This window comes from Littorina saxatilis, linkage group LG15, assembly GCF_037325665.1.
Source record: "Littorina saxatilis isolate snail1 linkage group LG15, US_GU_Lsax_2.0, whole genome shotgun sequence".
In the NCBI taxonomy this organism is placed as follows: domain Eukaryota; kingdom Metazoa; phylum Mollusca; class Gastropoda; order Littorinimorpha; family Littorinidae; genus Littorina; species Littorina saxatilis.
Window position 1 is genome coordinate 47,558,357 of NC_090259.1, and position 12,305 is coordinate 47,570,661.

The following is a 12,305-nucleotide window of genomic DNA, read 5'->3' on the forward strand; positions in this document are numbered from 1 at the left end:
TTTTGCTGCCATCACACAACCCTAACCAGGTATGTGTTTTGATTTGTGTGTAGTTTTAGTTATGAATATGTCAGGAATCTTTTTTGATTGATGTGCAGTTCTAGAATGTCCGAGATTTTGTGCAAACTTTGTTTTTTCATTCAGGGCTGATCAGAGATTTTATGAATGCGTAATGAGATCTGTTGAAGAATTTTGATTGCGAGTTTTTAGATTCTTTCAGACAGGCAAAAAGTGCGCGGTTGAGTTAGTCTAAATACAGATAGACTGAAGAATATTTCTACGAAGTTTGAGTAAAATATTTAGAGATTTGTGGCTGATATTGCATTTTTGGGATTTCGCGATCAGTTGTGACGTCATAGTTTTCGTCATTGGAATGCTATGTTTTGTATTGGAATAATCGTTAATTATTCTTTTTGAGTCACTTGAGGTGAATTTGACTAGGTGGATAGTGTGTATACTGTGGAGTTGTACTTGTAGTCTGAGAACTAGTGTAAGAATTCCAGAGTATTTTGATTTCTGTTTGACTGTGTTCTTTGTAAGATAAACAGTAAGTCTACAGAAGACAGTATTGGTAGATAGTTCAGTGTAGACTGAATGTTTTGGCAAGCTTGAATTTTGCTTGTGACTGGTATCAGCAATTTTGTTTGTCATGTCAGATAGTTTTACCATGTGTAGCTGTCTATTAAAAAACTGACAATGCTGTGATCAGAGTTAGGTTTTGTTGGAAGTGTTATTGGGCATGACAGCTTCAGTTGGAATTTTTAATACTTTGTAAAAGAGTATTGTAGCACTAGTGTCTTAGTACATTATTATAGAAATGTAACGTTTACATTCATGTAGTCATAGTTGTTAGAAGTTTACAGTGTTATATTGTTGAGACTGGTTGTATAATTAAATTATTTATTTCTTGTTATGATTGTGATGATTGTGAAACTTATGGTTGTTATTTTTTTTTATGTTACAGGGTTGTGTGTCCTCCTTCCATTCTTATATTTATTTTTTTTTATTCGTGTCATTATTCTAGTTGCAATAACTGTTTGAACAATAAAAGAAAGAAGAAACTCTCAACCGGACTTATTTTTATTTTGGTTGTTTCACAAAGAAATTTCCAATATTACATTCGGATTAAAAACAAGCTCTGAAAATTAAAAATATAAAAATTATTATTAAAATAAAATTTCCGAAATCGATTTAAAAACAATTTCATCTTATTCCTTGTGGGTTCCTGATTCCAAAAACATATAGATGTGATATGTTTGGATTAAAAACACGCTCAGAAAGTTAAAAAGAATAGAGACAAAGAAAAGCGTGCTATCCTTCTCAGCGCAACTACTACCCCGCTCTTCTTGTCAATTTCACTGCCTGTGCATCGAGCGGTGGACTGACGATGCTACGAGTATACGCTCTTGCTGTAAAAATGCAGTGAGTTCAGTTTCATTCTGTTAGTTCGACAGCTTGACTAAATGTTGTAATTTCGCCTTACGCGACTTGTTCTCTCTTAGTATTAATGGAGATAAAAAGTAGTTTTTGTTTTGGTGACCTGATCGGGTTAGTGCGAGACAGGTAAGCTCTCAAGGCTCGCACAGGGCAATCAGCTACATCCGGATCTGACGGAGCTAGTATGTTGCTCAGCGGTTTGATCTGAACTAATGGTGATGGTTTATTTGGCTTCTGTTTTTTTGCTAAGAAATTAGAACAAAACCTGAGTACTACCGACCCATCTTTCTCGAACGAAATGTCTCGAGATAAACCAGACAAAGCATGTATTTCACTACCCCGTCTCACGGAAGCCAGCATAGAAAGCATGACTGCTTTCCGAGTTAGACTATCAAGACTAGCTGTATGCAAAGGCTCAAATGCTTCTGATCTTAGGTATTCCAAAACAAGAGGCAAATCCCAGGCCGGGACAGAAGATTTGTTTTTAGCAAATCGAAGGGCCGCTCCCTTAATCACACTGGCGATAACGCCCCCAAGTGAAATAGAATGACCTAGCTGTTTCAGCGTAACTGAAATTGCTGATCGACGAACCTTCAGTGAAGCCGAAGAAAGACCCCGGTCAGCAAGCCAGGATAAGTGGTTCGCCACCTGCATTGCACAGGGAGATGTAACATTCACTCCGTTAACTTGACACCACTTGGTCCATGCCATCCAATGCGAGGTGTAAACTGAAGAAGTTGAACCCCTATGCGATTCCTGGATCAAATCCAGCGTAGAGGCCGAAGCCCCTGAGCGTCTCAGTGATTCCCGCACAGTTGCCAACCGTGAAGTGATAGCCACTGTGGGTTTTCGTGAGGGATGCCAGATCGAGGTTGAACTATATCTCCTCTTCTGAGTTCGAGAGGAAACGGGGGCTTGCTTGCCAGCCGTAGGAGGTCCGGATACCAAGGTTGGCTTGGCCAGTTTGGAGCGATCAGTACTAGTGACGGTCTTTCGAGGTCCGCTTTTCTCAACACCCTGCCAAGGAGGGGGATTGGGGGAAACGCATAAGCGTGCAGACCGCTCCAAGATATCTCGAGAGCATTGATCCTCCATGCTTCGGGATCCGGGAATGGGGAGACGAACATCGGCAGACGGCGAGAGTACCGAGTGGCGAACAAGTCTATCATCGGCTTCTCCACTTGAGCCCAGAGGCGGAGAAGCATGTGGTGAGCTATAGTCCATTCTGTGTGGACAATCTTGGTTGACCGACTCAGCGAGTCCGCCAAGACATTCAGCCTCCCTGGAAGATACTTTGCTGATATTATGATCTCGTGGTGGTGACACCACATGAGAATCTCGCATGCCCGATGTGACAAAGCTAGGGAGCGAGATCCCCCCTACTTGTTGAGGTAAGACACCAATGTGGTGTTGTCTGAGTGTATCAGCACATGTTCTCTCCCGATGAAGGGAAGAAATTCCATCAAAGCCAGAAAAACTGCTTCCAACTCTAGCATGTTTATATGCCAAGTGGCTTGCACCTGCGTCCACAGACCGAAGGTTGTGTGGTCGTCCAGATGAGCCCCCCACCCCTTAAGAGAAGCGTCTGTAAATAGGAGCTTCGACGGAGGGGAAAGAACAATGGGAACGCCTTGCATGAGCCAAGCTGTGTTCAACCATTGCCTGGTCGCGTCGGCAAACCAGTCGTGGAGAGAGACCAACGTCTCCCAGTCCTGCGATTCCGGTTTCCACCTGGAGCTCAGGGCTTCTTGAAAGGGCCGTTTGTGCAGTCTGCCCAAAGGTGTCAGAGAGGCCATGGATTCCATCTGACCTAAGATGGACGTCAGAGACCTGACTGAGGCCATGGAAAGATTCGCAGTGTCCCTGATCTGACCCTGGATCTTGTCTACCTTCCTTTGCGTGGGTTGAACCGTTCAATCCACTGTATTAAAGACCACAAGATATGAGAAATTCTGGGAAGTCTTCAACTCCGACTTCTTGTCGTTGATTCTGAACCCTAGTTCCGCTGCCTCCTGCAGTACTAGCTGCGTGTGGCCGAGACACAGAGATTCGGCCTGATTTAGAATCAGCCAATCGTCCAAGTACGTCCTGAGACGTATACCTTGACCCCTGATCAGTGCGCAAAACTGGCGCACTACCACCGTAAAGATCCAAGGAGCCAAAGAGAGGCCGAAGGGTAGGGCTCTGAATAGGGAGATCCTGTTGCCCAAAACAAACCGAAGCCATTTCCGGTCTGTTTGGTGCATCAGAATATGGAAGTATGCGTCCGTTAAATCTATGGACGTCACCCAATCGGAAGGCCTCAGCGCCTCCCTCACTGAAGTGGGTGTCTCCATGGTAAACCTGACTTTCCTTAGAAATAGGTTTAACTGGGAGAGATCTAGAACCGGACGCCATCCTCCCGAGGCTTTTGGGACGACAAAAAGACGTCCGTAAAAGCCTGGGGAGGCATGATCTTAAACCTCTTCGACAGCTTGCTTCTGAAGAAGAAGTTCGACCTCGACCTGAATAGCCTCTCTGGCTTCTGTTCTGGCCGGAAATCGAAAAGGAGGGGTTCTGGTCAAAGGAGCTCTGTGAGTGCTCCAAAGGAGCCGGAACCCCGATCGGAGCACCCCCGCGATACAGTGGTTGTTCGTTTTCCTCAACCATGCTGGTAAGGCCCGAAAAAGGACTCCCGCCACCGAAATAGTGGGGGATACTGGGGTGCTCGGACCGGGAGTGCATCATTAAGGGTTAGGCTTTCGACCTGAGCCCCTCTTCCCGAAAGAAGGAGGTCTGGTCTTGGAGTAAGGCCGAGAACGATTCTTTCCCCTTGAAGACGAGCCAGACTTCGAACTCTGACCAGCGTTGAATGATGCCGAGAACGAAGGAGCGGGAGGCCCGCTGCGTTTGCTCTGATGCTTTGCGAAGGCCATCTCCGAAAGCTTAACAAACTGCAAGTCCTTGGTTTGCTGTGACTGCTTCTGCAGTGCATCCAGCGAATCCTGTCCAAGAAAAGAGCCTTCGAGAAAAGGGGAGACCCTAAGAGAGTCCTGAATGCTCTTATCTTTTAGACGAGAGCCCGTCAAAAGCGCTTCTCGTCGCCAGAAAATAGTCTGCCATACAACCTTGCAGACATAGCCATTTGCTCTGATGAAACCCTCGCTAAGGTGGCAAAGAGCAAAGCAACATCCTTTGGATCTGCGTCCTGCCTGAACACAAAGGGATCCAGTGAGGACGTAACCGCACGAGAGAGAGAGAGAGCGAATCAGCGTCTCAGTCAAAGACGATAATTCCAAGGAAGAGCGGCTGCATTCTTCCACAGCAATGAGATCCTTTTCCTTACAAACGGAAGGTCTCTCCTTGTTGTAGCCATCTTGTCTAATGGTTGCCAAGTCCGGTAAAACCGGAAGTGGTACCGTAGGCAGGGCAAAGGAATTGATCAAGTTCCTGCCAGTGTTAGCAAGTCGAAGCTTCCGGTTGGTGGTCACAGAGTGATGAGCCACCCGTCCAGGAGATGCAAGCCAAGGCAAAGCCGAAGCCGAAGCTTCCCCATGCGTTGCCAACAAAGGCAGAGGTGGGACCGAAACATCAGGGAAATAGTGCGTAGTAACCTCTGCTGCTAGTGCCAACAAAGATGGCAGCTTAGCCGGAAGTCGAAAAGGGGCATCCCCATCTACCTCAGAAGCTTCTCCTTCCATATCCTCATCATCCTGTTCAGTAGTATCCCAACGATCATCGAAGGGATGAGAACCGGAAACCAATCCCGCTGATGCATCATGTGCTGAAACCGGAAAAGGTTGGGAAAAATTCCCGGAAGCCGGAACTCCATGAACGGATCCCCCATCCACCCGTCTCATGCCAGCAGAAACACTGGAAGAGGAAGTGGATGCAGCCTGTGTAGCAGCGGAAACCGCAGTAGCGGAACCAGAAGCCGAAGGCTGTTGTGTGCCAACTACCAACACAGAAGTGTTAGCGGCAGAAGGCAATACCGTCCTGCCACCGGAAGCCGCAGAAGCGGAACCAGCAGTGGATTGGTAAGCATCAGCACCAACCGGACCCATAGAATGGCAACCGGAAGATCCTGTTGTCCTACTACCGGAAGTAGCGGACACATGCTCTTCACACCCCAACCCGTACCCCAGTAGGGCATAAGGCTGACGTGAGGAATGAACCTTTTGGCCGGGTCTGCACTTCCGCTAAAGCGGAAACCGTTGCCGCAGGTTTGCGTACTTCGCCAAGAACACCTCCTGCCGACGCGTAAGCGCCGAGAGGACCAGGAGGTGCTGTTGTCTGAAAATCAGACAAAAATATGTCGAAAGGAGCTCCTGACGACGAGTCCAACACCACTGTTGGTTCTGCAACGACGTCAGCAGACGTAATCGTTGCAGCCGGTTCTGAACGAACCCGTGCGAGAGACTTTGAGTTTCCAACTCCTGACGGGAGGGGCAGTGAAGCGGACAAAGCTATCTGCCGCTCCGTCGGTAACATATCATGTACCTCAGTCTTAAAAGAAGACAAAATGGCCAGTAAATTCCTGGAACGCCGAAGAAGAAGAAGAAGGCCAGTAAATCAGCCTTGCTCAAAGTTTGCTCGGCTTGAGGAGCCAGAACCTTCTCCGAAAATGATTTGTCAGTTGAGGTAGGTTTGCCAGCAATAGAGACAACAAGTCGCGTAAGGCAAAATTACTACATTTAGTCAAGCTGTCGAACTCACAGAATGAAACTGAACGCACTGCATTTTTTCACAATGACCATAGTCCGCAGCTTGTGCAAAACGGAGTGAAACTGACGAGCCTGTTCAGCGCGGTAGTGGTTTCGCTATGCTGCATAGCACGCTTTTCTGTATCTCTCTTCGTTTTAACTTTCTGAGCGTGTTTTTAATCCAAACATATCATATCTATATGTTTTTTTAATCAGGAACCGACAAGGAATAAGATGAAATTGTTTTTAAATCGATTTCGGAAATTTAATTTTGATCATAATTTTTATATTTTTAATTTTCAGAGCTTGTCTTTAATCCAAATATAACATATTTATATGTTTTTGGAATCAGAAAATGATGTAGAATAAGATGAACGTAAATTTGGATCGTTTTATATAAAAAAAAATTATTACAATTTTCAGATTTTTAATGACCAAAGTCATTAATTAATTTTTAAGCCACCAAGCTGAAATGCAATACCGAAGTCCGGCCTTCGTCGAAGATTGCTTTACAAAAATTTCAATCAATTTGATTGAAAAATGAGGGTTTGACAGTGCTGCCTCAACTTTTACAAAAAGCCGGATATGACGTCATCAAAAGTATTTATCGAAAAAATGAAAAAAACGTCCGGGGATATCATTCCCAGGAACTCTCATGTCAAATTTCATAAAGATCGGTCCAGTAGTTTGGTCTGAATCGCTCTACACACACACACGCACAGACAGACACACACACATACACCACGACCCTCGTCTCGATTCCCCCTCTATGTTAAAACATTTAGTCAAAACTTGACTAAATGTAAAAAAGGATTCTTGAGTCTCCGGGTTAAGAACGTGCACTACAGACGAATTCTCACTAAGAGAATTTTTCGAGCTCTGAGAGCTGCGAGTAGTAGTGGCTGTAGCCGCCTTAGCTTTAGTTTTAACCGCTTTGCCTGAATGCGAACCTGGAGAGCTAGCCTGCTTGGCAGAACTCCGAGATTTATCCTTATCTTTCTGTTTGTCAGCCATTTTGAATTCACAAATGTACTAACAACAACAAGATGCAAAACGTTCAAATTCGCTAAGAAAAATTCTTGCAACAAGAAAAATAAAAGCTCTCACTAATTCCTGAAGAAAGGAAGAAGGATGAAACAACGTTACCGAGATTCGATGGCCTTCACACAAGGAAAGGCCAATGGCTAAAGAAAAGCCAGAGCACTTCAAAACACGTCCAGCGCCGTGCGTTGAAGGAAAAGGAATGAGTGTCACCGGTATACATCCTGCGCATGCGCGGTACACCGGTAGGGGAGATAACCACAACGGACCATGCCTTATATGGCATTTAGTTTTTGTTTTAGAGTTATCTCCCCATGTTACCATGTAAGAGTGCTTCAATGTCTTAGCAACCAAACGAAGTTATTGCTATCTATGTGAGTTGGGTAAGAATATGTAATTTAATGAAAGTGTTAAAAAGTCAAAATCCACTGACCTTCCCCTTGGCGCCCATGGCGATGGCAAAGGACGGTGGGTCCTCAAACTCCCGCTTCTCCGCGTTGTACGCCTGTAACCAAACAATCGTTGTACGCTTTTAACCAAACAATCGTTGTACGCCTGTAACCAAACAATCACATTAGCAACAAACACACACAGAAAAAAGCACACACACAAACACACAAAATAAAAACAAATAAAAGCATGTATCACTGCTGTGGCCACCTCACAAAACTTAAGACTGATAAACAGACAGACAAGACAAGACAAGACAGACAAGACAGTCAGACAAGACAGTCAGACAAGACAAGACAGACAGACAAGACAGTCAGACAAGACAAGACAGACAGACAACTGAGACATGAACAGACAGACAAGACAGACCAGACAAGACATGACAGACAAGACCAGACCAAGTCAGACAAGACAGACAAACAAACAAGACAGACAGGACAGACAAGACAAGACAGACAGACACAGCCACAGACGTACCTCAGTGAAGTACCACCTATCGGGACCCTCGAGGAAGAAGGTGTCCATGTCAGAGTCCACGTGGTCGCCACACACCACACCACACTTGCCCTCCACCAGAGAGAAGTCCACTGTCGCCTCTGTAAATAAACATCACACATAAATAAATTAAAATGAAATTCTGAACAGAGAGACGGCTCATGTTTCAGAATCAAGAAAGGGTTAGGGAGCTTCTGATACAAATAGTCATTCAATGAAGTTTGGGTTTTGCGTGAAAAAGGATCTCTGATTGGTCAGATAAGCCAAACTCATTCAAACTTATATTCTCGTTGAACATCGACCATTGTTAACCTGCCAGTGATGCAGACTTGTACAGGCGTGAGTAGTCTCTGCCAGCCTACAGCTTTAAGGACAAGTAGCAAACACAGAGTCAGCAAAGAGACTGTCTATTGTCTCAAGCTTAACGAATGATGATGAAATGAGTTAATTGCAGAGTTAAACAGTGAAACCCATCCAAAAGTACTTCCCAATGCAATGTCATCAGAGCCAACTTTAAGCACAAATACAACACCCAGAGCTGATAAAACACAAACACTGTTGACAGAAGGATAAAAGGGGAAAAAAGACTGCAATTAATAATGACAAACAGGACATAGGTGAACGGCAGAGAGAGAAAAGTGGTCCCACCTTCGTTGCTCCAGTACAGCTTGTTGAGGTCGGCATGATACGCCCACTGGGGGCCCTTGTGAGTGTTCTCTGGCCTGCGGGGGAAAGGAAAACAGCGCTGTTACAAACACAAACATACTAAGGAAACAGATAAGCGGACACACACAAGAAATGCTTCCAGCGTGCAAGGGTATAAAAACAAATCTCACCAAAGTCAAAATTGTTGGTAAAAACAAGAAATTGTAAAGACAATGATACAATTGTTTTGAGAGCATGGGTAAAACTGATCAGAATTGAAAATAAGGAAAATGAGGCCGGGGTCCAGGGGCCGCCCAGGCCCTGGTGGGGTGCAGGGGCCGCCCAGGCCCTGGTGGGGTGCAGGGGCCGCCCAGGCCCTGGTGGGGTGCAGGGGCAACGCCCTGCTAGGGGGCCCAGGGCCCCTCGGAAGAAAACGAAAGCCTTTTAAGGGTAAAAGTAGGCCTCTCCTGGTATCTTAAACACATAAATGTGCACAGTAAACAATGGTAACAAATGCCAAGCTGTAGTCCGATAATTCGCGCACTCAGTGAAACAAAGACTCAGCGATGTCCGGTCACTGTGTTAGAGAAAATACGGATCGGATCGCTGGCGAAAAAAAAAAAAAAAAAAAGGCCTAGTGGTAAGGCGTCCGCCCCGTGATCGGGAGGCCGTGGGTTCGAACCCCGGCCGGGTCATACCTAAGACTTTAAAGATTTTCAAAATAAGGAATTTCTTATTTGACCAATTTCGTTTGGCGGATTTCCGCCCTAAGGCGGAAAAGTTTCACCCATGTGAGAGGTGTGTAAAAACAAAATTGACTGACACTATGAAGGTAAAGTCAGAGAACATGATCTTTATACACAAGGAGCATCACAGTATGAGTTTTAAAACAGGTGTCTTTATTTACCTGTAAAACAGGTGTCTTTATTTACCTGTAAAACAGGTGTCTTCATTTACCTGTAAAACAGGTGTCTTCATTTACCTGTAAAACAGGTGTCTTCATTTACCTGTAAAACAGGTGTCTTCATTTACCTGTAAAACAGGTGTCTTTATTTACCTGTAAAACAGGTGTCTTTATTTACCTGTAAAACGGGTGTCTTTATTTACCTGTAAAACAGGTGTCTTTATTTACCTGTAAAACAGGTGTCTTTATTTACCTGTAAAACAGGTGTCTTTATTTACCTGTAAAACAGGTGTCTTTATTTACCTGTAAAACAGGTGTCTTCATTTACCTGTAAAACAGGTGTCTTTATTTACCTGTAAAACTTCCTGACTCTGATCTTGACCTCAGAGACATTGACCAACGAGGAGCTGGCCGACTTTTTGCAGAAGATCTGCTCGATGCGACCGATGCGGTAGGGCTCGGGACACGCCTCGTTCGACCCCTTCACGTATTCCGTTTTCCTGTACGCCTCGGGGTAGATGTCATCATCAACCTGGGCGAAAAACAAACAGATTAATTAAAAGATTTTTTGTTACAATGGACACTTCAAATCCCGTATCAAGCGTCGAAACAGCCACCCCCAGTGACAATCAGTGTGGATCCAGTATTTGCTATTCCTTTTATCGCTTGATGCTACACAAAGTCTTTACCACAGGTTTTCTTTGAGTTTGACCTTGACCTTATTGATGATAGGAATCCCCTCCAATGGCTCGGTTAAAAAGATTTTCACAAACACAGTTGAAAAGGGTGATAAATGTGGCAGATTTGATTGAGACCGGGGGCTGCCAGGGGATTGTGCAGGATGTTTCTTATTTACTCGTGATGTTGTTTGTCTGACCTCGCGTTGTGTTTTGTTTTGAGTGTAAGAATGTTTCCCGTTTCCCTCTCTTATCCCCGATGCAGTAGACTCTAGTATTCAGCTCTCATACGGCCAACGGCCTCTCTCTTGCGAACGAATGTAGCCCACACCGTGGTTGTACAGTTTAAAACATCATTTTTATTCTACAAGTGCATGGAATCAAAACATCGTCACTCTCTCACGCAGACTCGTTTTCTTTCTTCCCTCGTCACTTCATAATTATTTCTGTCGTGTCTCAGAACTGTCGCTGACTGTTGTCTAAACAAGAGGGGGGGAATTATCAGGTTCCCGATTGACAAGGAACTTATTCAGACTTAAAGTCTTTATAACAGAACTCCCGATTGACAAGGAGCTATTTAGTGCATGAAATACTATCACTATCAGATTCCCGATTGGCAAGGAATTTATACAAACGTTATAACAGAACTCCCGATTGACAAGGAGCTACTTAGTGTATACTGCAAGGTTCCTAGTTCACAAAGAATGATTAACAACAGATCTAAGCAATAAATCCTTACGGTTAGAAATGAAGGCCGGCTTCCGATTAACGAAGAAGTCGGCTAAGGTGTACTTTTCCCGGTTAACAAAGAATTTGGTTATAATTAAAAGACTTCCGATTAACAAAAAGTCTGGTTACAATTACTGACTCCCGATTAACAAAGAGTGCCGCACCCTCGAAATCCAAAACATTATATAGACCTCAAATCTTTGGACTATTTCGCATAATCATGCGCTACAGTGAACTCTGACCCTGAATCACTAACTTCCGGCAAATAATCCGGTTCTTCTTCAATTTATACTACTCTATTTTCCGCTAACCGTCGTTAAACAACCAAGTCCGTAAGGGACTATTATCCTACGGAAACGTGTCATTTTATCAAACAACTCCCGCACATCGATACTAACAGATTAGCAGCTGGTCGTCTGCGCCAAAGTCACGTCTGCTTGAAGCGTCAGTGCTAAACCGTTCTAAAAGCTAGCATCGTGCGTCGTAAATTACGTCACATAAAAGATGGCGTCAAGTGCATGCGTACCAATGAAGTCACTCAAACACGCGCACGCGTACCGAACATTATTACGTGGGCTGTAAGGCTATTCCCTCACATAAAATTAACATCGGCTGTCGCTGGTCGTTTGTCAGTCACACACCTCTTTGAGAAAAGAAACACAGAGCCACGTATCCCATACCTTTCTGTCGGTCTTGACTTTAGGAGGCTTATCCGGCTTGATGACAAAGTGGAAGGCGTCGGGCTGAACGTAGCAGCAGTCCCCAATCTTGTACTGCACCCCGTTCTTCCTGACGCTGTCGTAGTACTTGTAGCCCTTGGACATGTTGGCTGCACTGTCCACCTCGTTGCCAATGCTCGTCTCAATTCTCTGCCATCAATAAACAAGACAGAATTATTTTGTGGATTTATTTTTTAAGACGCAGTGATGTCAGAGGTTAACAGAAAACATGTTCTAAGTGGAGTCTCTCTCTCTCACGCTCTCTCACTCACACACACACACACGCACAAACACTCTCTCTTTCTGACAAACACACACGCAGTTGTTCCAAGACCCAGAGAACGATAGGTCAGTTGGAACAGGTCAGGGGTCAAAACAATGCATCAGATCAAAAAATGATGCGTCTGTAACTGAAGACAGAGGCCTGTGAACAACGCTGCACACACGCATCCACACACAGACACACACATAGACACACACATAGAGACACGCACATAGACACACACACAGACTTAGAGACACGCAC

At 44.7% G+C, this 12,305-nt stretch overlaps 1 protein-coding gene across 1 annotated transcript in view; it reads right to left on the reverse strand.

Annotated features, from left to right (window-relative positions):
• Positions 1-12,305, reverse strand: part of LOC138949527 (DNA (cytosine-5)-methyltransferase 1-like) — a 350,084-nt gene that overhangs the window by 311,025 nt on the left and 26,754 nt on the right. The window contains exons 19-23 of the mRNA XM_070321369.1: positions 11,741-11,929; positions 10,008-10,186; positions 8,754-8,827; positions 8,088-8,206; positions 7,594-7,665 (exon numbers count right to left, since the gene is read on the reverse strand). Of these exons, the coding sequence (XP_070177470.1) occupies positions 7,594-7,665; positions 8,088-8,206; positions 8,754-8,827; positions 10,008-10,186; positions 11,741-11,929 (633 nt within the window). The remainder of the gene's footprint in view (positions 1-7,593; positions 7,666-8,087; positions 8,207-8,753; positions 8,828-10,007; positions 10,187-11,740; positions 11,930-12,305) is intronic.